Source organism: Lipophrys pholis, assembly GCF_963383615.2.
Source record: "Lipophrys pholis genome assembly, chromosome: 18".
Classification (NCBI taxonomy): Eukaryota; Metazoa; Chordata; class Actinopteri; order Blenniiformes; family Blenniidae; genus Lipophrys; species Lipophrys pholis.
Genome location: NC_137646.1, coordinates 7822086 through 7849649, shown reverse-complemented (window position 1 = coordinate 7849649; position 27564 = coordinate 7822086). Strand labels below are relative to the sequence as shown.

General features: G+C 43.0%; 1 protein-coding gene across 1 annotated transcript; it reads left to right on the top strand.

The window, feature by feature from the left end:
• The first annotated feature begins 6280 nt into the window (after positions 1–6280).
• LOC308124057 (uncharacterized protein) lies at positions 6281–21574 on the top strand. The gene is made up of 12 exons (XM_080486853.1): positions 6281–8234; positions 8345–8460; positions 8975–9039; positions 9164–9209; positions 9306–9346; positions 11815–11939; positions 12053–12112; positions 12581–12734; positions 17522–17683; positions 18633–18727; positions 19466–19629; positions 19730–21574. The coding sequence occupies exons 3-12, from the start codon at positions 8975–8977 to the stop codon at positions 19772–19774; spliced, it is 957 nt and encodes a 318-aa protein (XP_080342979.1). The 5' UTR covers positions 6281–8234; positions 8345–8460; the 3' UTR covers positions 19775–21574.
• Positions 21575–27564: the final 5990 nt, after the last annotated feature.

The following is a 27564-nucleotide window of genomic DNA, read 5'->3' as shown; positions in this document are numbered from 1 at the left end:
GTCTCCAGAGAGTACTTCAACATCCGACCCAAGCATTACTACAGAAGCAGTATCCACCAGTCCTGGTAGTACTGACTCAACGCTACAGCCAACATCTTCAGCTGATACAGCATCAGCTACAACTACCCCCACAGCTCTGACAACAACACAGTCTCCAGACAGTACTTCAACATCTGACCAAAGCAGTACTACAGAAGTAGTATCCACCAATCCTGGTATTACTGATTCAACACCACAGCCAACATCGTCAAGTGGCTCAGCATCAACTACAAATAGTCCTACAGATGTGACAACAACACAGTCTCCAGAGAGTACATCAACATCCGACCCAAGCATTACTACAGAAGCAGTATCCAGCAGTCCTGGTAGTACTGACTCAACGCTACAGCCAACATCTTCAGCTGATACAGCATCAACTACAACTACCCCCACAGCTCTGACAACAACACAGTCTCCAGACAGTACTTCAACATCTGACCAAAGCAGTACTACAGAAGTAGTATCCACCAATCCTGGTATTACTGATTCAACACCACAGCCAACGTCGTCAAGTGGTTCAGCATCAACTACAACGACTCCTACAGATGTGACAACAACACAGTCTCTAGACAGTACTTCAACATCAGACAAAAGTAGTACTACAGAAGCAGTATCCACCAGTCCTGGTAGTACTGACTCAACACCACAGCCAACATCGTCAAGTGGCTCAGCATCAACTACAAATAGTCCTACAGATGTGACAACAACACAGTCTCCAGAGAGTACATCAACATCCGACCCAAGCATTACTACAGAAGCAGTATCCAGCAGTCCTGGTAGTACTGACTCAACGCTACAGCCAACATCTTCAGCTGATACAGCATCAACTACAACTACCCCCACAGCTCTGACAACAACACAGTCTCCAGACAGTACTTCAACATCTGACCAAAGCAGTACTACAGAAGTAGTATCCACCAATCCTGGTATTACTGATTCAACACCACAGCCAACGTCGTCAAGTGGTTCAGCATCAACTACAACGACTCCTACAGATGTGACAACAACACAGTCTCTAGACAGTACTTCAACATCAGACAAAAGTAGTACTACAGAAGCAGTATCCACCAGTCCTGGTAGTACTGACTCAACACCACAGCCAACATCGTCAAGTGGCTCAGCATCAACTACAAATAGTCCTACAGATGTGACAACAACACAGTCTCCAGAGAGTACATCAACATCCGACCCAAGCATTACTACAGAAGCAGTATCCAGCAGTCCTGGTAGTACTGACTCAACGCTACAGCCAACATCTTCAGCTGATACAGCATCAACTACAACTACCCCCACAGCTCTGACAACAACACAGTCTCCAGACAGTACTTCAACATCTGACCAAAGCAGTACTACAGAAGTAGTATCCACCAGTCCTGGTAGTACTGACTCAACACCACAGCCAACATCGCCAAGTGGTTCAGCATCAACTACAACGACTCCTACAGATGTGACAACAACACAGTCTCTAGACAGTACTTCAACATCAGACCAAAGTAGTACTAGAGAAGCAGTATCCACCAGTCCTGGTAGTACTGACTCAACACCACAGCCAACGTCGTCAAGTGGTACAGCATCAACTATAACTACTCCTACAGATGTGACAACAACACAGTCTCCAGACAGTACTTCAACATCTGACCAAAGTAGTACTACAGAAGCAGTATCCACCAATCCTGGTATTACTGATTCAACACCACAGCCAACCTCGTCAAGTGGTTCAGCATCAACTACAACGACTCCTACAGATGTGACAACAACACAGTCTCCAGACAGTACTTCAACATCTGACCAAAGTAGTACTACAGAAGCAGTATCCACCAGTCCTGGTAGTACTGATTCAACACCACAGCCAACATCGCCAAGTGGCTCAGCATCAACTACAAATACTCCTACAGATGTGACAACAACACAGTCTCCAGACAGTACTTCAACATCTGACCAAAGTAGTACTACAGAAGCAGTATCCACCAGTCCTGATAGTACTGACTCAACACCACAGCCAACATCGTCAAGTGGTACAGCATCAACTATAACTACTCCTACAGATGTGACAACAACACAGTCGCCAGACAGTACTTCAACATCTGATCAAAGTAGTACTACAGAAGCAGTATCCACCAGTCCTGGTAGTACTGACTCAACACCACAGCCAACATCGTCAAGTGGCTCAGCATCAACTACAAATAGTCCTACAGATGTGACAACAACACAGTCTCCAGAGAGTACTTCAACATCCGACCCAAGCATTACTACAGAAGCAGTATCCACCAGTCCTGGTAGTACTGACTCAACGCTACAGCCAACATCTTCAGCTGATACAGCATCAACTACAACTACCCCCACAGCTCTGACAACAACACAGTCTCCAGACAGTACTTCAACATCTGACCAAAGCAGTACTACAGAAGTAGTATCCACCAATCCTGGTATTACTGATTCAACACCACAGCCAACCTCGTCAAGTGGTTCAGCATCAACTACAACAACTCCTACAGATGTGACAACAACACAGTCTCTAGACAGTACTTCAACATCAGACAAAAGTAGTACTACAGAAGCAGTATCCACCAGTCCTGGTAGTACTGACTCAACACCACAGCCAACATCGTCAAGTGGCTCAGCATCAACTACAAATACTCCTACAGATGTGACAACAACAAAGTCTCCAGACAGTACTTCAACATCTGACCAAAGCAGTACTACAGAAGCAGTATCCACCAGTCCTGGTAGTACTGACTCAACACCACAGCCAACCTCGTCAAGTGGTTCAGCATCAACTACAACGACTCCTACAGATGTGACAACAACACAGTCTCCAGACAGTACTTCAACATCAGACAAAAGTAGTACTACAGAAGCAGTATCCACCAGTCCTGGTAGTACTGATTCAACACCACAGCCAACATCGTCAAGTGGCTCAGCATCAACTACAAATAGTCCTACAGATGTGACAACAACACAGTCTCCAGAGAGTACTTCAACATCCGACCCAAGCATTACTACAGAAGCAGTATCCACCAGTCCTGGTAGTACTGATTCAACACCACAGCCAACATCGTCAAGTGGTTCAGCATCAACTATAACTACTCCTACAGATGTGACAACAACACAGTCTCCAGACAGTACTTCTACATCTGACCAAAGCAGTACTACAGAAGCAGTATCCACCAGTCCTGATAGTACTGACTCAACACCACAGCCAACATCGTCAAGTGGTACAGCATCAACTATAACTACTCCTACAGATGTGACAACAACACAGTCGCCAGACAGTACTTCAACATCTGATCAAAGTAGTACTACAGAAGCAGTATCCACCAGTCCTGGTAGTACTGACTCAACACCACAGCCAACATCGTCAAGTGGCTCAGCATCAACTACAAATAGTCCTACAGATGTGACAACAACACAGTCTCCAGAGAGTACTTCAACATCCGACCCAAGCATTACTACAGAAGCAGTATCCACCAGTCCTGGTAGTACTGACTCAACGCTACAGCCAACATCTTCAGCTGATACAGCATCAGCTACAACTACCCCCACAGCTCTGACAACAACACAGTCTCCAGACAGTACTTCAACATCTGACCAAAGCAGTACTACAGAAGTAGTATCCACCAGTCCTGGTAGTACTGACTCAACACCACAGCCAACATCGCCAAGTGGTTCAGCATCAACTACAACGACTCCTACAGATGTGACAACAACACAGTCTCTAGACAGTACTTCAACATCAGACCAAAGTAGTACTACAGAAGCAGTATCCACCAGTCCTGGTAGTACTGACTCAACACCACAGCCAACATCGTCAAGTGGTACAGCATCAACTATAACTACTCCTACAGATGTGACAACAACACAGTCTCCAGACAGTACTTCAACATCTGACCAAAGTAGTACTACAGAAGCAGTATCCACCAATCCTGGTATTACTGATTCAACACCACAGCCAACCTCGTCAAGTGGTTCAGTATCAACTACAACGACTCCTACAGATGTGACAACAACACAGTCTCCAGAGAGTACTTCAACATCTGACCAAAGTAGTACTACAGAAGCAGTATCCACCAGTCCTGGTAGTACTGATTCAACACCACAGCCAACATCGTCAAGTGGCTCAGCATCAACTACAAATACTCCTACAGATGTGACAACAACACAGTCTCCAGACAGTACTACAACATCTGACCAAAGTAGTACTACAGAAGCAGTATCCACCAGTCCTGGTAGTACTGATTCAACACCACAGCCAACATCGCCAAGTGGCTCAGCATCAACTACAAATACTCCTACAGATGTGACAACAACACAGTCTCCAGACAGTACTTCAACATCTGACCAAAGTAGTACTACAGAAGCAGTATCCACCAGTCCTGATAGTACTGACTCAACACCACAGCCAACATCGTCAAGTGGTACAGCATCAACTATAACTACTCCTACAGATGTGACAACAACAAAGTCTCCAGACAGTACTTCAACATCTGACCAAAGCAGTACTACAGAAGCAGTATCCACCAGTCCTGGTAGTACTGACTCAACACCACAGCCAACCTCGTCAAGTGGTTCAGCATTAACTACAACGACTCCTACAGATGTGACAACAACACAGTCTCCAGACAGTACTTCAACATCAGACAAAAGTAGTACTACAGAAGCAGTATCCACCAGTCCTGGTAGTACTGATTCAACACCACAGCCAACATCGTCAAGTGGCTCAGCATCAACTACAAATAGTCCTACAGATGTGACAACAACACAGTCTCCAGAGAGTACTTCAACATCCGACCCAAGCATTACTACAGAAGCAGTATCCACCAGTCCTGGTAGTACTGATTCAACACCACAGCCAACATCGTCAAGTGGTTCAGCATCAACTACAAATACTCCTACAGATGTGACAACAGCACAGTCTCCCGACAGTACTTTAACATCTGATCAAAGTAGTACTACAGAAGCAGTATCCACCAGTCCTGGTAATACTGACTCAACACCACAGCCAACATCGTCAAGTGGTTCAGCATCAACTATAACTACTCCTACAGATGTGACAACAACACAGTCTCCAGACAGTACTTCTACATCTAACCAAAGCAGTACTACAGAAGCAGTATCCACCAGTCCTGGTAGTACTGACTCAACATCACAGCCAACATCGTCAAGTGGTACAGCATCAACTATAACTACTCCTACAGATGTGACAACAACACAGTCGCCAGACAGTACTTCAACATCTGATCAAAGTAGTACTACAGAAGCAGTATCCACCAGTCCTGGTAGTACTGACTCAACACCACAGCCAACATCGTCAAGTGGCTCAGCATCAACTACAAATAGTCCTACAGATGTGACAACAACACAGTCTCCAGAGAGTACTTCAACATCCGACCCAAGCATTACTACAGAAGCAGTATCCACCAGTCCTGGTAGTACTGACTCAACGCTACAGCCAACATCTTCAGCTGATACAGCATCAACTACAACTACCCCCACAGCTCTGACAACAACACAGTCTCCAGACAGTACTTCAACATCTGACCAAAGCAGTACTACAGAAGTAGTATCCACCAATCCTGGTATTACTGATTCAACACCACAGCCAACCTCGTCAAGTGGTTCAGCATCAACTACAACGACTCCTACAGATGTGACAACAACACAGTCTCTAGACAGTACTTCAACATCAGACAAAAGTAGTACTACAGAAGCAGTATCCACCAGTCCTGGTAGTACTGACTCAACACCACAGCCAACATCGTCAAGTGGCTCAGCATCAACTACAAATACTCCTACAGATGTGACAACAACAAAGTCTCCAGACAGTACTTCAACATCTGACCAAAGCAGTACTACAGAAGCAGTATCCACCAGTCCTGGTAGTACTGACTCAACACCACAGCCAACCTCGTCAAGTGGTTCAGCATCAACTACAACGACTCCTACAGATGTGACAACAACACAGTCTCCAGACAGTACTTCAACATCAGACAAAAGTAGTACTACAGAAGCAGTATCCACCAGTCCTGGTAGTACTGATTCAACACCACAGCCAACATCGTCAAGTGGCTCAGCATCAACTACAAATAGTCCTACAGATGTGACAACAACACAGTCTCCAGAGAGTACTTCAACATCCGACCCAAGCATTACTACAGAAGCAGTATCCACCAGTCCTGGTAGTACTGATTCAACACCACAGCCAACATCGTCAAGTGGTTCAGCATCAACTACAAATACTCCTACAGATGTGACAACAACACAGTCTCCAGACAGTACTTCAACATCTGACCAAAGTAGTACTACAGAAGCAGTATCCACCAGTCCTGGTAGTACTGACTCAACACCACAGCCAACATCGTCAAGTGGCTCAGCATCAACTACAAATAGTCCTACAGATGTGACAACAACACAGTCTCCAGAGAGTACTTCAACATCCGACCCAAGCATTACTACAGAAGAAGTATCCACCAGTCCTGGTAGTACTGACTCAACGCTACAGCCAACATCTTCAGCTGATACAGCATCAACTACAACTACCCCCACAGCTCTGACAACAACACAGTCTCCAGACAGTACTTCAACATCTGACCAAAGCAGTACTACAGAAGTAGTATCCACCAATCCTGGTATTACTGATTCAACACCACAGCCAACCTCGTCAAGTGGTTCAGCATCAACTACAACGACTCCTACAGATGTGACAACAACACAGTCTCCAGACAGTACTTCAACATCTGACCAAAGTAGTACTACAGAAGCAGTATCCACCAGTCCTGGTAGTACTGACTCAACACCACAGCCAACATCGTCAAGTGGCTCAGCATCAACTACAAATACTCCTACAGATGTGACAACAACAAAGTCTCCAGAGAGTACTTCAACATCTGACCCAAGCATTACTACAGAAGCAGTATCCACCAGTCCTGGTAGTACTGATTCAACACCACAGCCAACCTCATCAAGTGGTTCAGCATCAACTACAAATACTCCTACAGATGTGACAACAGCACAGTCTCCCGACAGTACTTTAACATCTGATCAAAGTAGTACTACAGAAGCAGTATCCACCAGTCCTGGTAATACTGACTCAACACCACAGCCAACATCGTCAAGTGGTTCAGCATCAACTATAACTACTCCTACAGATGTGACAACAACACAGTCTCCAGACAGTACTTCTACATCTGACCAAAGCAGTACTACAGAAGCAGTATCCACCAGTCCTGGTAGTACTGACTCAACACCACAGCCAACATCGTCAAGTGGTACAGCATCAACTATAACTACTCCTACAGATGTGACAACAACACAGTCGCCAGACAGTACTTCAACATCTGATCAAAGTAGTACTACAGAAGCAGTATCCACCAGTCCTGGTAGTACTGACTCAACACCACAGCCAACATCGTCAAGTGGCTCAGCATCAACTACAAATAGTCCTACAGATGTGACAACAACACAGTCTCCAGAGAGTACTTCAACATCCGACCCAAGCATTACTACAGAAGCAGTATCCAGCAGTCCTGGTAGTACTGACTCAACACCACAGCCAACCTCGTCAAGTGGTTCAGCATCAACTACAACGACTCCTACAGATGTGACAACAACACAGTCTCCAGACAGTACTTCAACATCTGACCAAAGTAGTACTACAGAAGCAGTATCCACCAGTCCAGGTAGTACTGACTCAACACCACAGCCAACATCGTCAAGTGGCTCAGCATCAACTACAAATAGTACTACAGATGTGACAACAACACAGTCTCCAGAGAGTACTTCAACATCCGACCCAGGCATTACTACAGAAGCAGTATCCACCAGTCCTGGTAGTACTGACTCAACGCTACAGCCAACATCTTCAGCTGATACAGCATCAACTACAACTACCCCCACAGCTCTGACAACAACACAGTCTCCAGACAGTACTTCAACATCTGACCAAAGCAGTACTACAGAAGTAGTATCCACCAATCCTGGTATTACTGATTCAACACCACAGCCAACCTCGTCAAGTGGTTCAGCATCAACTACTCCACAGTCTGAGACAACCAACAGCACAACATCACAGTCTTCTACACCAATTCCAAGCACTCCACCTGTTTGTCCCCCTGAATTTGTCTTTAACGGAACCAGCTGTGTCTGTCCTCCTGGGTTCACTGGAGACCGTTGTCAATATCTTGAAAATGTTATCGCAGGTAATGTCCCCTCATTCAAAGTTTCTTCTTCGCTTCCTCTCAAATCATTTTGAGTATTTGCTTTCTCAACTCTTAACTGCAACTCATGTTTCATTTTGAACTTTTTTCAGATACATTGGAGAGGTCAGTCGAAGTTAATGTGGTCATTGAAGAGGAGTATGATGAAAACCTTGCTAATCCAACAACACCTGAATACACAGATTTTGTTCAACGGTTCACCACATTGGTAAATCAAACAACAAAAAACTAGGGATTTCTTAAAAACCTCTCTCTTTCTTTGGCTTTTTATGTATCTTACATTACTTTATAGTGCATCAACCAACAATAAGTATGTTTTCACATTATTGTCTAGTTTTTCCTTTTATTGTAAACTGGAAACTCTGTGACCACCATTGACTTCAACATACAATAAAGGTTTTTAAAACATGTTTGAGGAAATAGCTGAAAGTCTTGGTAGACGTTGTCTCCTTCAGATCTTTCTCCCTTCATGCAAATCCACAAAGACACGATTATACCATCATGACTCTCTGGGAGTGATTGCCTCACCATCACTTCCAGCACCCTTTGCTTTTCTTTAGGCTCCTGTAGATCACTGATATAGAGTAAATTTAGAGCCAATCAGATACCTTCCTGCTGGAGCCATTAAACAGGGTAGAAAGTGGGGAGTTACAAACATACATGCTCATATATATACATTATACTTTTTGTCTTTCTAAAACACTGTTTTATCACCATTTCAGATGATGACATATTACCGTCTAAAGATGATATCAAACCTGGAAGGTGTCATCGTGACAAACATCAGGTAAATGGTTACTATATTTTTCCTGTTAAATGTGGTGAATTGAAGTTGTCATTGTAATATTGCGCTGACTTTCCTTCCTCCCAAAAGAAGAATTTTATCATCTTGTGGCTTCTTGTTTTCTCAGCCGAGGACATCCAATGAGGAGAATGTTAGATAACACTGTGGCGGTGGTAAGTAAAGGCACTCCAACTTTTCTCAACAGCATATAAATCTGTAGGCTCCTTAAATATGAACACAAGTCATAGATAAATGTGTTCTCATTTCAGATGAAAGTTTCAGAAGAAGTCATCAAACCAAGAACTGAAAGGTAAATAAATGCACTGATACAATACGAAGAAATACGTCATGAATTGTAACATGTTCTGCTATTGACAGAGTTGTTAAGAGGTGTCTGTTGCTCTTCACACAAATTCAAATATTTCATCAAAGTGTGTGTGTGTGTGTGTGTGTGTGTGTGTGTGTGTGTGTGTGTGTGTGTGTGTGTGTGTGTGTGTGTGTGTGTGTGTGTGTGTGTGTGTGTGTGTGTGTGTGTGTGGTATCCCTTACTCTCCGGGTTTTCAATAATTGTCAAGAACAATTGTCAAGTTAGCAGTCTTACCCAAATGGAAAATTGTCATTACTGAGCTCTGTTTTCTACAGGGGTGGGCTAACAAAATTAAAGGAGACATATCATGCTTTTAAATCCTTCCTTTTTACATATAAATCATACAGTTGTGGTCTATATAAAGCGGAACTGCAATGCTTGGGTCTGAATTCCTCATTATTAGAACTCCACAGGCCCCTTTTCTACCCCTTTTCTGATGTGCTTCTGAGAGCAACTCGTTTTGGGGCGGTCTCTTCAAATGCAAATGAGACACTTCATACCCCGCCTCCTCTCCAGGTTGCAGAGGTGACACTCGGTTCAACGCCACCCTGTTTGGCCTTCTTTGTAGTTTGATAGAACAGATACAATTATCTAGCGGCGCAGAAACTTTATATTCACACATTATTTACAAAATGTCAACAACGGAAGATTTGTCCATCCAGCCATACATGTTGGAGCCAGAGTCGGACCCGGCGGAGCGAGATGAAAATGACGATGATGCACCTGAACAACGTCTTCATATGGATGTAACGCAATGGTGTGGTTCTATATTTACACTAACTTCTCCATCCATGCCCACTACTACAATACTGCCTGTATTACAACGACTATTTAACACAGAAGTTACATTATAATCTAAAACGAGCACACAGCGCTAACATATGAAGACGGTGCAACTGCTAATGCTAACAAAACAATGACAGGGACGTCTTATCATCACACTTTTTAGCGTTATATACAGCTTACCGAAGTGCTCTGTTCGTCGTCTCCATAGATAGAAGGAACTGACCGCTCAATCAGACCAAGTCTTTCGGCAAATCCTTCTTTATACTGGCGGAGGTTGCTGAAGCAGTCGTCCTTAAAGTGATTCGCGCACACAAAAATGACCTTACCCACAGATGTGGGTACATTTCTGTGAAAAATAAAACTCAACCAGGCACTTCGAAAAGGTTCTGATGCTGGGAGACGGTGTAACGAAGCTTGTGGGTTACTACATCCAACAACCGAACATTTCGACTTATCCTCTCGTAACTTCGGTTGGACTACAAAATCGCAGCGAGAAACAAAAATGGCGGATTGCTCGAAATGTCGATGTCCTAATTTGGCAGTTCCGCTGAGAATACTGTGACGTCATTGTTCAAAAAACGTAATAGAGAATAGAAAAATCGAAACGGATCGCAAAATATGACCAAAACAGAATATAAAGATATCAACGGAGCACCTGAAGAGACTACTTTGAACTTTTCTGTACTTCTAAACACTCTAAATATACAACAACATGCATTTAAGGGCTAAAAAAGTGGATTTAGCATGATATGTCCCCTTTAACTTAAACCCACTGAAAGACTTGCAATTTAAACTGAGGGATAAACAGAGGGACTGCCATATATGAAGGAAAATAAGATATAGAATTTTTCTATATGTGCCTGTTGTTGGACAAAAGACCCCTCAATTTACTCCACATCAAATCAATGTCAGACTCAAACAAACACACTGTGGCAGACATGCCTGCCACCTGCAGGTTCACACACAGAGGAGGCTCGTACACTGACTTTTCAGTCACCATACTTACACCAACACTCTTCAGACACATACAGTGCTCCTCTCTCTGGCCACGTTCATGTACACAGGCTTTCAAGAAAACAGATACTGTATTTCCTCCTCTATGTTCACAAAGAATATCTTCATTTTCACGGATCGCATATCCACTTGGTTCAGAGCTGCTATGAGCAGCCAAACCTGTAGGGGGCAGTGTAACTAGAAGCTTGAAGTCATGATAGCCAATCAGAATCCTGGAAAAAAACACGACGTTTTTCTAAATCCCCACAGTTTTCAGGAATCATCATTTGGGAAGACTCATAGCTACATTTATGTGTAAAAGTGAGGTAATAACGCAGAGAAATATCTCAGTTTTTTAAATACCAAGGTACATGTAAATGTGGCCTCAGGTTTGTGCTGTGTCTTCACCTGGCACACCTGTGTCCAGCGGACTCCTCCTTTATAATCAGAGAAGTAAATGGCACCTGATGCGAATCAGGTGCGCTGCCTCCACCTCTCTGCCACAAACACATCTTTAGATTGTGGAACAAAGCCTGGGTACAATCCTGGGTAAGATCCTGCAGGTGAATGGAGAACATGCAAACACGTGAGAAAATCGCATCTTGTAATTGTAATTTTTGACATTGTTTCAGTTTCAGTGTTAGTGTCACACATGAAGTCATCTTGCAATTGCCAAATAATGGCAGCATTGAAGATATATATGGACAAAGCTTTGATGCTATTGAGACGGCTAATAAAGGCCTTGTCAACTGCACAGGTAAAGTACAGAACAATCTGAACAATCTCTGAAATCTGAACTTTATTAAATTGAAAGATTAGATCATGTTTATGTAACTGATCAGATGTCTTCTTTCTTTTACCAATTTTCAGATTGTCCATTTAATGTCACTGAAGAGCCCAAATGTATTGAAACGGATGTCTCTAGTAAAGGTAAAGAGTGTGTGCGTGTGTGTGTATAAAAGAGACATGGGGACTGGTAGATGATGGTTTGTATTTGACTAATGTAGTACAAGTAGTAAGAAGTTGGTGTTCGTTCAGGTAATGTCATGCTATATTATATCTATATAAATCTCTGAGAAACGTGAGATGTTTATCCTGATGTTAAAAAGAGGGCTGGTGTTAGAAAATAGGTTGGCTCAAAATATGTCTGTTGCGTCATTTTATGGCTCAGGTGTCCATTTATCCATCCATCCATCCATCTTCTAAACTGGTTTGCAGTAGCCAATCCCTGCTAGCTGAGGGACAGAGCAGGGTACACAGTGGACATGTCTCCAGTCCACTACAGAGCAATGTCTTCATGTTGCTGAATCTTAAACACGCTGTGGTGCAGTTGTGTGTCAATAGTGCACATTTATGACCTGATCAAACTAACACAAGTGTCTTTGTGTCTCCCTCCAGATGTTTGTGGAACTACTTCACAATACTACCAGGTTCATAAGGACGAGAAAGGATATAGTTGTGTGACTCTATGTGACAATCGCCACTCAGCTTCTAAACCCTGCAATAATCAGGGAATCTGCACCGTGCACAGGGATATTGGACGTACATGCAAGTAAGTTGACTTCAGGGTCTGTTCATGACAGTTGTTCTTTTGTTGTTTTTTCTCTGGAGGATAAATCGGATAAGAAAGAGACCCTCCCTTTGAGCAAATAAGAGCACCCTCACACTGTAAGTCAATGTGACCCAATTCCAATTATCTGCTCACAAGTGACCCATATCCAATCTTTTTTGTGACTATATGAATGTTGCAATTCCAATTTTTTTACACCAGGCCCAGGCCTCGATCTTATGTGGTACCAAATCGGATATGTATCTTATGTTTTTCAACGCGACCGCCGTCTGAACGATCCTGTCACAAATATGTAACTTTCACGTCACTGAGATGTGGCTGCCATGACTACGCTGTGCTGGAGGAAGCGGCTCTGGTGGTGGACTGGCCATCTGGCATACTGGGCACTATCCCTGTAGGCCGTTGTCAATTGAGGCTGGTCGACAGGTCCCCACCCGACATAATTGGCTGGCCAGTTATGTGACCAACACTCACCGGCCACTTTATTAGGTACACCTTGCTAGTACCGGGTTGGAACCCCTTTTGCTTTCAGAACTGCCTTAATCCTTTGTGGCACAGATTCAACAAGGTACTGGAAACATTCCTCAGAGAGTTTGGTCCATAATGACATGATAGCATCACGCAGTTGCTGCAGATTTGTCGGCTGCACATCCATGATGTGAATCTCCCGTTCCACCACATCCCAAAGGTGCTCTATTGGATTGAGATCTGGTGACTGTGGAGGACATTTGAGTACAGTGAACTCATTGTCATGTTCAAGGAACCAGTCTGAGATGATTAGTGCTTTATGACATGGCGCGTTATCCTGCTGGAAGTAGCCATCAGAAGATGAGTACACTGTGGTCATAAAGGGATGGACATGGTCAGCAACAATACTCAGGTAGGCTGTGGCGGTTGACACGATGCTCAATTGGTACTAAGGGGCCCAAAGTGTGCCAAGAAAATCTCCCCCATACCATGACAGCACCACCAGCAGCCTGAAACGTTGATACAAGGCAGGATGGATTCATGCTTTCATGTTGTTGACGCCAAATTCTGACCCGACCATCCGAATGTCGCAGCAGAAATCGAGACTCATCAGACCAGGCAACGTTCTTCCAATCTTCTATTGTCCACTGCTGGTGAGCCTGTGGGGATTGTAGCCTCAGTTTCCTGTTCTTAGCTGACAGGAGTGGCACCCGGTGTGGTCTTCTGCTGCTGTAGCCCCTCCGCCTCAAGGTTCCACATGTAATGCGTTCAGAGATGCTCTTCTGCATACCTCGGTTGTAACGAGTGGTTATTGGAGGTACTGTTGCCGTTCTATCAGCTCGAAGCAGTCTGGCCTTTCTCCTCTGACCTCTGGCATCAACAAGGCATTTGGCCCACAGAACTGCCGCTCACTAGATATTTTCTCTTTTTCGGACCATTCTCTGTAAACCCAAGAGATGGTTGTGGGTGAAAATCCCAGTAGATCAGCAGTTTCTGAAATACTCAGACCAGCCCGTCTGGCACCAACAACCAAGCCACGTTCAAAGTCACTTAAATCACATTTCTTCCCCATTCTGATGCTCGGTTTGAACTGCAGCAGATCGTCTTGACCATGTCTACATGCCTAAATGCATTCGGTTGCTGCCATGTGATTGGCTGATTACAAATTTGTGTTAAAGAGCAGTTGGACAGGTGTACCTAATAAAGTGGCCAGTGAGCGTATAGTCCAGTAGTGTGGCTGACTGTCTATTCAGCACAGCCCATTGGTTAACTGTCAATCAGGGCTTGTCAATCACCCAGTTCCTGGATGGGCATGGCTAACAGAGTCACAGACTCACAGCAAGTGACCCGAGGTTAGATGAGGAGTCTGACAACATCATGGAAAGACACCGATTGGGGAAAAACGCCCTGGTGGCACTTAAAAGCAACAATGAAAACAAATAGAAGCACTGGGAGCAGAGGCCTCCAAATGCACCAAAATAACAGCGGTATTTGGTCAGCAAGAGGATGAGAGGGGTAAGTAATAAAAACAAGCATGACAGACCTGTAAGCAGCACTACTGACGAAGATAGCTGAGAGAGAGCAACATTTTGAAGACAAATTTAGGTCAAAACAAAAACATTGTTTTTGCATGCAGACACGTACCAGACCTAGTAATGTAATAGAGCAAACAAGCCTATTGCTATGCCATGTCATGTGCAGTTTGGCAGTCACATATGTTAGTATGCAAAAGAAATATGACTGGTAACTATTAGTCTTAAACATTTTTTTATTATACTAATTAATTAATTTTATATGTAGAGATACACTCACTAGCCACTGCATGAGGTACACCTGTGCAATCTAATGCAATCACATACAACTGCTATGCCATGCCATGCATTCTTAAGTTTACATATTTTTAGTTTGACATTGTCATGAGTCTGTGTATTATTGAGGTCATAGTTGATGGTGGTGGTGTACTTGAGTGCATTAAATTGAGCTGTGTGTTCCTTATACCTTAGTCCAACCCATTTCCATATATTAGTGGGGACACAATATTAGGAACATATATAATATATTGCACTCCAGTATGTCACCATCACCCATTACAACCTCAATAATGTTGTGTGGTAAGACCAGGGAGGTAAGATTTACTGGAGCTGTGGCAATATGTATTACTCCAGACACGAAAAGCCAGACAATGCCAACCTGGGAAATTCACCCAGAGAACTATGTTGCCTCATAATACCAATCGTGGTACGGATAATCACACAATTACGGCAGATAAGGCAAGACCAGGGGTGCGCAGCACATCACACAGGAGGGAGACGCCGTCACCACCCAGGACAACAATGCCTCCACCTGTGAACCCCGTTTCTGAAAAGGAGGAAAGAAGCTAAATAAAAAGGGGCTTCACAGGTCAAAAATGCCAGCGCTGATTTTTTTTGCCTCAGTCCATCCCCAGGCTTCGCCAAAATGTTAAAAGACGTGATCTCTTTCTTTCTCAATCTCCTCCTTTCCTGCGTCATTTTGCCTGGATTTTGTTGGCTCCTATTGCTCTACCACTTCAACATGGATAGTCACGAGTTGACCAGTGATGCCAGATGGGGCAGCCAGGTCTCTCCTATTTGTGGAGCCAAATTCTTGTAACTTTTTTCTTTATATATTTAGTGCAGTTGTGTGCTTATGATGTGTTCATTATATTAGTTTTACGGTTTTAACATGATTTCTACAGAGGGTGAGATTTGGGCTGGTTTTATTGAGGTGGGTGAGTTTTACATCGTTTTTGGGCTGGAAACAGTGAATTAGATCTGAGATACTACGACCTGGGATACACATTCCCTAGGATATCTTTCTGTTACCTGGGTTAACTTACCCAGACATGGGCAATTCTGATAACCTTTAACACAAAGCAGGTTAACAACTTGGTAATTTAATCCAGGGGTTTCCCTTCAGGATCAGTGCACGTTCACATGGGAGGGGTGGAGTTTGCAGCATCTGACCAATCACACACACACACGGAGAAACCTTGCAGAGCAGCTGACTTTATAGACTTTATATGAAGAATTCAAACACATCGTCCAGGCTAAAAGCAGCACTGTTGTCACAGCCAAAGCCTGGAAATTCCCCACTTGTTAATGCCTTGACTTGATGAGATTATCCGATATGAATTAATTTGATAATATAAATGGCACAGCACTGTGACCACTCAATTTCACTTTATGACCACAGAAACGTTTCAGGCAGCGCTTCCTCACTGCTCTTCTTTTAGTTTATATTTTCCATCAAGTTGTTATGGGTTTCCTCTGTGTGAGCATGTTTTGCATTGGAATATTAATTCTTCACTGTGAAGACATGAGTAGATGTGCGCTCCATGAATGAATGTTTCTGCAGTTCTGTCAGGCATGACCATTGTTATTGTTATCAATATTACAAATGCAACCCTTGTGGAACCAAACAGACTTGGGAACAAATCAAGAACAAGAACAAAGACGTCCTTCAAAGCCTCAGTGACGAGACTTTATTTCATAATGTTAAAAAGATTTCTCTAAAAACTCTCTAAGTGCTGCTCTCTGTTCTGAATCCGTGCACCAATCAGGGCCTTCTAAGAATGGGCATGTCATTTTCCAAGAGATCTGATTGGTCAGAAGGCGGAGCTTTTACACTCACAGATCTTGTCCAGAATATAACCTGCTCAGGAGTAGGTTAAATATCCTGAGTTATTTGTCGGGGTCGGAAGCGTTTGCAGTACTCAAAACCCCAAGTTAATCTCTGAAGTTACCTCGGTGAGAGGAAATCCAGATTCGTAGTATAGGCCCCTGGCATGGACAGGTGTGGCATCCATATTTACCTTGTAAACAGTGTGCTAGGCGTGACATGCGCCTTCTGTGCATGCATTCACTCTGAGGTTGGATAACGTTCACACTGCAGTCTGATGGAAGCGTTTAAAATGTAGTCTGAACAATCACAGTTTTTCACGTGATTGAGTCACGCAAAATATGGGGTCTCAGCAAGACATTGGATTTGAGCATCAAGACCTTTAGTGTGAATGCGGCCTATATGACCAAACTTGTGAGTTTTTAACTTGTGCAGCACACAAAAAAGTGACTGGTGGTCATCCATAACAGCTACCTCATCCAACCTTTCTCATTTTTACTGTCTCTGATGTTTCTTTTTTAATTATATCTTTTTTCCATTTTAAAACACTGTCTCCATTTTTGAAGAGTGTTTCTTCCATAGAGTTCCTTTTTTTTTATCCTGGCGAATATTCACTTTGAATTCATTGTTTTTCTTTTTTTGCTGCTTTATTTCATTCTCAGGTGTCTGGATCTGGATTCCACTTGGTATATGGGCGATGACTGTCAGTTTCCGATCCAGAGGACAGCTTTCTATGCTGGCTTGAGTGTGACGCTCCTCTTCCTGCTGCTGGTTGTTGCATCTCTGACTGTTTATGTGGTGACCAACAGACGCAAGCAAACAAAGTAAGCTGACATGTTGGTACTGCTTCACAACAGGAGAAACAAACACTTCCAAATCATCTTTACTCATTCATTATTATTTGTAATTATTCTGTGCAGTCTAAATCTAACAAGTTCATGTGTAGCATTAGCTCGTGGCGATATGTTTAGTGTTAGCTGGTGGCTACATGTTAGCATTGACCTGACACTAAAGACTTGATTTTCTTGATGTGTAAATTCTTTGTGGATATTTCACACACAGCTGTGCTCTTATCCACGATTCCATTTCGCAGTTTTTAGAATGAAACGTTCGTTTCACATCCGTTAGCTGCTAATGTTAGCTTAGCTTCTCTCCACACTGATGCAGCGGTATTGTCGCTGAAAGAAAGAGCGGGAATGGTCTTCAAACTCAGACTTTTTTTCAATAAAGCAAATGTTTCCTGTGGGCCGTAACCACGGCAGAACCGAACAAGGCTGGCGAGCCGCTAACTCTCAGCATGCTCTCCAGATCTGTTCTCACTCCACTCAACTCCCTCCACAGTCCAGCTCCTCAAACACTGCCCCTCTAGGCCCGCTCTCTAGACCCTCCACCAAATCAAAACCCCGCAGACCATTCACTCATTATGAAAGTCATTCATTGCGGTTATCAATTCTTTCAATTAGCAATCATCGGCCTCTGGACCGTAACATTTGTTTAGTTTGCTTAAAATACGTATAACTCCGTAGTCCCCCGGCTAGCTCAGTTGGTAGAGCATGAGACTCACAATCTCAGGGTAGTGGGTTCATGTCCCACGCCGGGCAATCTGGGTGACAGTGCTCAGACTGTCACCCCTGCGACCCGGAAATGAATGAATGAATACGTATAACTCAAGCTTCCTGGTTAACAGTTTACTTTCATAACACAGACAAGATTGCTATGTGTTGCTTTGTGGGTGACATATATATATAAACCCAATAATATCTGATTCCACAGGAAGAAAGACGTGAAAGAGAAGCTGGTGAACCAGTGGCTGAATGAAGACTTTGAATGGACCAGATCCAACAGTGCAATCAGTACAATCAATGCTGGTCAGTATTTAATCTCCAGTCACATTAACATCATTATTCAGGCTCAACTTCTTTCATAACCTTTGATGAAATGTATTATTTTGCTGATTATTTGACTGTTTTAAAGTGTGTGTGATGAAACCTTTGCATTAATTCTTCTTTTATCACGTAAACATATTTAATCCTTCACAGGATTACCACAAATGTACAAATTTTAATTACTGAACTGCCATTTCATGTATTTGATTGTTTAATAGTTCACATGGCTTCCATTAAACCGGGGGTGTCCAACTCTGGTCCTGGAGGGTCCTGCATGCTTTAGATGTCCCCCAGCTTCAGCACACCTGAATCTAATGAAGAACTCTTCATTAAAATTGTACAAGAGCCCGTTAAGGAGTCCTTATTATTATCAACTGGGAGAGAGCTAGAACATGCAGGATGCTGAACCTCCAGGACTACAGGATGCATGGTTTTATACTGGACCAACAGTGAGATTAAAAAATGTGGCTTTAGTGAAAGTCAATGGGACATTTTTGTGCATGAAAGGGTTGATAGGAAATTTCTGACACTGCATGACAAATACAAATGTAATCAAGTCAATTTTGTTGTTAATCTTTGACGTGTCTAAGACTTTAATCACCACCAAAGCCCCTTCAACCTATTTATTTTATTGAAGATTGAAATAAGGTCTTGTCCTTTTTAAGGTCCATGAAGATTAACATGATTTCTAAATATCCTTCCTCACACATGATCAATCAGCCTTCTCCAGTGAGGATCCAGGTGAAAATGGACAACCGGCTCCACTCTACCAGACAACCCGGCCCTATTCAGTGAACACCTCGCTTTCGACTGAGACAGAAACTCCATTTCCTAACAGGGGGTTGTCACAGTTTACCCCACCGGACCGACCCCACAACCAGCCGGTCAGTGATCACAGGCAGTGAAAATCTGGAGCTTTGTGCTGTTCAATACATTCTCACTCTCATTCTGATTGTTGTCCTTTTGTTGTCTTTATTTCCACAGATGAGAATCAACAGGCCTCAGATCAGAGGCTCCTGGGAAGCTTGAAGGGATCCCAAAAACTCTGCTTTTAGTCACCTTATGTTGAAAAAGCTGATTACTCCAAACTATTTAAACTTTTCACAGCAGCTGCTTATGTTCTCTCACAATTTATTTCTTGGTTTCTTTGTTTAATTAGACTAAGTGCACAGATACAACACTTTTTGCCTCTGTATTCAGTCATAGCACCCAAACAATGAACCAACATATTCACTTCTCAAAAGTAGCCTCTGTTTGCTTTGAGGAAGCCGTCTGTGTCGAACTCTCATTAGAACATGGGCCACAAACAGCCCAGTTAATGTCATTTTACTGGTGAACTCACAATATGAAGATCCAGAGCTAACGCAGACCTGAAAGAAAACTGCTCCAACTCCACGAAGATGACTATCCGGCTGAAGACTGAAGCTACTTTAAGGAGTTTAAAGGTGTTTAACTTTTTTTTTTTTGCGTTTTTTGTTTTTAAATCAAAAGAACAAGTGTATACGTGTTTATGATTTGTATGTTTTGAAAAGTTAGCTTTTATAGTCCATAAATTTAATTTATGAAAGAGATCATTGAGATCGCCTGCTCTTGTTGCACAACACTGTTTCACAACCTTTTTTTTGCTCAGTCCTTTCGGCTGTACCCTAAGAAACCCTGTGGATTCCTTCACTACATTACTGTGAAGATAAACTCTGGCAGACACACGTGAACATGAGAAAGAAAAGTACAGGGCAGTTTTCCACGTCTGATCTGGACTGCACAACAACGCATACAGCCGGATTTTAACTCAACTGGGCCAATAAGTAAAATAACGTCTTAACGTCCTTTAAAAAAAAAACCCTGCAAAGGCACAAAAAATGCAAGTACATCATGAAAATGTTCACATTTAATCCCCTTTTTCTAAAATATATTATGCGCTACCTGATATTGTCTTTAAGAAACTGTCATCTGTAATGGGATCTGCCACGGAGTTTGCCATCAAAGTAGTTACGGCAGGTTTTCACAAACTCTCCCTCATTGTACAGCTTTAATGCTAATGCCGCTTCTCCAACAATCATAAGTTCGCCAGCTTTCAGGAATCCCTTTGTTATGAGCAGTTTTGTGTTGTGACCTCTCCGCCTACTGAAAGAATTCAACTTCCAGCGGACAGGCTGGGAACAGCAGTTACTTTAATTGAAAAACAAATGCAGTCAATCAGCTTTGTATATTTTTGTACTTTGCATGATAATCCCTCAGACTGGACGGACTGATGGGAAGAAGCAAATATTGAATGAATTCAAAAAGTGAATTCTTGTTGTGATGTTAATGATTTGGATACACTTTATGTAAATAAAAAGTTTGGAACTGCAGGAAGATTTCTGTAATACTGTCAGTGATTTAATTTACATGCAGACGATGGGGTTTGACATCTTTCATGGGGCTCGGTTGGTAGAGCAGTCCAATCAGTCTGCTGTAGATGCTGGAAGAAGCCCAAAATAGACCAGACAGGACCAAACAGAAGACACCATTAGTATCGTCAAAAGAATGAAATAAGGATGGGAGGGGCCTCCCAAACATGCCCTAATAAGACACGGTTATTTTCGCACTAATGTTGTAATGGCAAAAAGAGAAATGGGCGGCACCTGTTCGGAAAGGAGGACCTTCATCAAGAGAAATGGGTAGCACCTGTTTAGGAGGGAGGACCCTCTTCAGTGTATATAAGAACTAAGCCCAAGCGACTTATTTTTGTGTTCGATCGTGCCTAGCAATTGTGTCTGATCGTTTGTGTCTGTCTGGGGACTGATCTGAGAACCGGGTTTTAGCAATAAAACTCTACTTTGCATCCAGCTCCACTCTCCCTGTCTGTTTTGTATGAGTAGGCTAGCTGAGTACCAGTATAGCTACAACAAGTAGTGGTTAATGTTCATATAGTCTTCCAACGACGCATCTGGCCCAGGACAGCGTTCCAACAACAAGACTACGGCAGGTGTGCGAGAGCTTCCAGAGAACTCCTCAGAGGTGTGAGAGCTTCAGAAAACTCCTCAGTGGTGTGTGAGAGCTTCCGGAGCTACTTCACTATAAGGTTGTGGACATTAGGACCTTCATTAGCAGTCCTGCTTATGACCCCTCTACCTCTGTCTCATGCTCTGCTGAGCTAGAGCAGTTTGAGCCGGTCAGCCAGCCTTATCTAACAGAGATCATTGGCCAGATGAAGCCTGCTGGATCCCCAATGATCCAGTTCCACCTCGTCTTTTTAAAGAGCTTCTTCCCACGTTGGCACCGTTTGTCCTCAACATTTTAAACAGCAGTTTGGTGAATGGGAGTGTCCCCGTGAGTTTTAAGCATGCAGTGGTGACACCTTTGATTAAAAAGCCTGGCTCAGACCCTCTGTGCTCTCAAACTTCAGGCCTATCTCCAGGCTTCCTTTCCTTTCTAAGGTTTTGGAGAAAATAGTTTATCATCAGCTAAAGTCATTCTTGGATGAGCTCAACATCCCGGAGGTGTTTCAGTCTGGGTTTGAAACCCTTCCCAGCACTGAGTTGCCACTGTTGAAGGTTTTTAATGACCTCTTCCTGCCACAGACTCTGGTTGCTTTGTTACTCTGGTTCTGTTGGACCTTCCAGCTGCCTTGGACACAGTGGATCATCAGATCCTCCTGTCTCGTCTGGAGACCTTGGTGGGCATAAGGGGAGTGCTTTAAAGTGGTTCAGGTCGTATTTAGCGGATAGAAGTTTCTGTGTCCGTGTTGGAACCGTAGACTCCTCTGCAGCACCTCTTCCATGTGAAGTGCCTCAAGGCTCTATACTTGGCCCTCTTCTATTCTCCCTCTACCTACTTCCCCTCGGATCGATTCTCCAGAAACATGGCATCCCTTTTCATTTTTATGCTGACAACAGCCAAATTTATTTTCCTCTGAATCAAGAAAATGCTTTTTCCACAAAGCCACTTCTTGACTGCATTGTTGAAATCAAGGCCTGGTTGTCCCTGAACTTTTTACATTTAAACAATAAGAAGACCGAGGTCATGTTGTTTGGGCCCAGTGTGTCATGTTTCGCAGGTGTATACTGCTGGGTTTGTTTTTGTTTGTGTGTGCGTAGGTGGAGCGGACGGAGGAGAATGCTCACCTGAAACAGATGATTGAGGCCAGTATTTAGGAACCGGGTTTCCAGGCTCTCATCGTCACGTTTACCCCCGTGGTACTTTGACTCGGCCCCTTCAGCCTATTGTATGACAGTTTGTGTCGCGTATGCTAAGATACTTGGAGTTATCTGTTTTCTACTTTCCTGTGCAGTCCCTGTGTGCTCCATTCTGTCCTGCTCGGGAGATCGCTGCCCGGTGACGTCAGCCTCCGCCTTCACGCCACTCTCCGAGGATTGCCCGTTCCGCTGGAGAGATCACCCGAATAAACTATTTTTCTAAACTTAACTTCCTCGTCCTGTCGGCGCCAGAATCCTCCACACACCACACCTGACACAGTGGTTCCACCAAGGTTCATGTTGATCTGGGTCCTTTAAGGCAACAATTAACGCACTAGGCTAAAAACCTCGGCGTCAGACTGGACTCGGATCTTAAACTATATCTACAAATTAAATCAGTAGTCAAGTCCAGCTTTTGTCAGTTGAGACAACTCGCCAAAGTGAAACCTTTCCTGTCCTTGGATCATTTAGAGATTTTAATCCCTGCTTTTATCACCCCTCGTTTAGACTATTGCAATGCACTTTACAATGGGTTCAGCCAGTCTTCACTCTCACGTCTTCAGATGATCCAAAATGTTGCTGCTCGACTTTTAACAGGAGCCAAAACACACCAGCACATCATACCAGTTTTAGCCTCGGTTCACTGGCGTTTTAGGATTGATTTTAATATTCTTTTATTTGTTTTTAAATGTCTTCATGGCCTCGCCCCACATTATTTGTCCGACCTGCTCCGGCCGTACACTCCCTCGCTCTCTCGGGTGGGCAGATCAGTCATTGTTGTTTGTCCCTCAGACCAAGAGGAAGCAGAGAGGTGATCCTGCCTTTTCAGTCGGAGCCCCAATATTGTGGAATGATTTTCCTCTGCACATCAAACAGGCTGGCTCACTTCCTGTTTTTAAAACATCTCTAAATACACCCTTTTTCTCTTTGGCTTTTAACTCAGTCTGAGAGGTGACTTTTATTGTTTTTAACATTTGTACTTATTTTTATTGTTTTTTTATTGCTTTATTTTGTTTTTATTGTTCTGTCTGTGTACAGCACTTTTGTCTGTGTACAGCACTTTGACACACAGTGTTGTTTTTAAAGTGCTCTATGAATAAAGTTAGCAGTAGTAGTAGTAGTAGCTAAGAACAGTAAACTGAGGCTACAATCCCCACAGGCTCACCAGCAATGGACAATAGAAGATTGGAAAAACGTTGCCTGGTCTGATGAGTCTCGATTTCTGCTGCGACATTCGGATGGTCGGGTCAGAATTTGGCGTAAACAACATGAAAGCATGAATCCATCCTGCCTTGTATCAACAGTTCAGGCTGCTGGTGGTGGTGTCATGGTGTGGGGAAGATTTTCTTGGCACACTTTGGGCCCCTTAGTGCCAATTGAGCATCATGTCAACCGCCACAGCCTCCCTTAGTATTGTTGCTGACCATGTCCATCCCTTTATGACCACAGCGTACTCATCTTCTGATGGCTACTTCCAGCAGGATAACGCGCCATGTCATAAAGCACTAATCATCTCAGACTGGTTCCTTGAACATGACAGTGAGTTCACTGTACTCAAATGTCCTCCACAGTCACCAGATCTCAATCCAATAGAGCACCTTTGGGATGTGGTGGAACGGGAGATTTGCATCATGGATGTGCAGCCGACAAATCTGCAGCAACTGCGTGATGCTATCGTGTCAATATGGACCAAACTCTCTGAGGAATGTTTCCAGTACCTTGTTGAATCTGTGCCACAAAGGATTAAGGCAGTTCTGAAGGCAAAAGGGGGTCCAACCCGGTACTAGCAAGGTGTACCTAATAAAGTAGCCGGTGAGTGTATATATTATGGCATGTTGTTTAGTAAATAAATCTTTGAATATATTGAATGAACCTTGAATATATTAAATGAAAACCTGAATATATTGAGTGAACTTTGAATATATTGAATGAAAACTTGAATATATTGAATGAACTTTAAGTCCTTACTGACGTCAACAAAGCACTATCGCTTTCATTTTAAGCAATGAGGACATGATAAACTCAATAGCAAATGCTTGAAAAAATCGAATTACCTCACCAAACAATTATTTCTGACGAGGAAGTTTGGTTACTTTTTAATCGTGGCAGACCGCTAAAGGAAGAAACCAGTGTTCTGAGTGATCAACACATTAGTTTGCATAGCAGTATAATCCGTTTGTATCTCTTCTGCTCAGAACTGTTAATAACATGACCATATATGTAAGAACCATCCGGTGTGTGAGGCAGAACAATTGAACTATTGAGTCTTAGGAATAAGCAGACAACTGACCTTGGTCCCCAGGCAGATAACGCCATGCTGGAGAGGGGAGTTAGGGAATCTTAGAGGAAAACCAGCTGGAGAAGGTAGTAAATCAAGAAGTCGCTAGTTTAAAGCCGGGAAGATGTAAAGCCTTGTGTCATTATAAGATCACAAATCTTCCCGGGACAGAACAATAGAGATGTGTTCACCTTTGGTAAAAACAACTTGTGGCATCCACACCATATGTTAAGGGAGGGCTGAAAGAAAATGCTTATAAACCAATGTTTTTGGGGACTCGGCGCTCTTCCACTCTGATGCCTGGTCCTCCCGGACAGTCTGATTGTTGAGCCCGAGATCTCGCTGTATCCCATGTATTCTGCCTGAAGTTAATTATCAATAAACGTATTGTGAACAATATCTTTCTGTTCCTTCATCTATTTAAAGAACACATTAATGACTGCATTTCCTTCACCGCCAACAGACCAGACTCTTTGTAAAGTTAGGACAGAGCTCTACCAGGCATGTAGAGGTGTAATAAACACACATGATCTATGCGCGCTCACGTCATGGACGACCTGAAGCCTTTATTTATACTTTCAACCTAATCTACGGCAAAACTCGTGTATTGTGTATCGCCGTGCGTCATGGCACAGGCTGTGATAACCATGCATTTATTTTACACTATTTATTCATATATTTATAGTTGAGAGACAACATGTATGTCTTATACACAATGAAACTATGTACAGCATTTAATACAGCAGTAAAAGACATTTTTAGTCTTATGGTAATTATCTCAATTAGATTATATCCGTGAGATTTGTCTGCCTGCAGTCCGCTGTGCCTAACGTGTCTAAGACTGACAACTACGTGTTGCCGTCGTGCCGATCATCAAATACGCTCACTTCGAAATACTTCGGGCTGTGTTGGGCTGTGAATGTGGTTTATTCTTTCTGTATCCAAACAATATATGAAGAGGTTCTGTTGCGCAGACAAATCCACAGTCCCGGAGAAGTGCCGCGTCAGAGTGCAGTGCCATTACGCAGGGTGATTCATTGTATTTTACATCCGATAAGTCACCTGAAAATGATACTAAGCTGGTACTGTATAAACATACAGACCTGTACACACAACAGTGTTCCGTTAATAGCTCTGCTTTTTTTTTAAGAAGACGTGCTGTTAACGGGATCATAGCTTCTTTTCACACTTCTCTGTCCACAAAGCAACACACAGGAAAACAGCAAAACTCCGCCTCTGTTAAAATGTTGCTTTGTGTAATATAATTTAATTAACACATATTTTTTTTTACATCAATACAGGAGTATAGTCGGACACTAGGTTGAAAGAATAAATAAATGCTGTAGTCCATCCATTACTTGCACACCGAACCACCACCCCCACCCCCACAACCCAAACTTTTTCGAAGTTCGGTGGGGTAATGGATTTTTGTAAGCAATTGATATTGAGTTTATCATGACCTCGTTGCTTAAAATTGCAGCAACGACGTCCCGTATTGACTGACTTATTGCCACGTCCTGTTGCAGCTGCATCCACACATTGCAAATGACAAGATGGCGACAGTTGGGTTTTATTCAATATATTCAAACTTCAATCAATATATTTAGGTTTTCATTCAATATATTCCAGGTTTCATTCCATATATTCAAGGTCCACTAAATATGTTCAAGTTTTCATTCAAGATATTCAAAGTTCAATTCAGGATGGACTAGTCCCCCTGAACAGAGAGGATTTGCTTTGTATTGCTTTTGTTTTTCCAGACGGCTTGACTCATCCAGTAAATGCAATGACAAAAAGCAAATGGAAAAGACAAAGACAAGATAGAAAAAGAATATGACTACCTTTGTATATGGTAGTGAAGGAAATGCAGTCATTAATGTGTTCTTTAAATTGATGAAGGAACAGAAACGATATTCATCAAAATGGGTTTATTTATAATTACCTTCAGGCAGAATACATGGAATACAGCGAGATCTCGGGCTCAAACATCAGACTGTCCGGGAGGACCAGGCATCAGAGTGGAAGAGCCCCGAGACCCCAAAAACAGCAGTTTATATACAGTTTTTAGGGCGTCAGCCCTCTGCATGTGGTTTCACCAGGTACATATCTTTATTTAGCTTCTCAGAATTGCGGATGTCACAGAGACATTAAAATAGACAACAGAATGTTGTTGAGCACAGCGCATAAGCTAAACATTGGAGACGCACCTCCATATAAGGGCATTTCCTGTGACAGTTGCTGCAGCTGCATGACCGGGCGAATTGCCAGACAGGCACATTTTGTACCGAAACTTACTGACACCTAGGTCTGGGATTATCAGACATCTGCACTGAACTTTATTTGCACTCAGGCCTGAGCCTGTA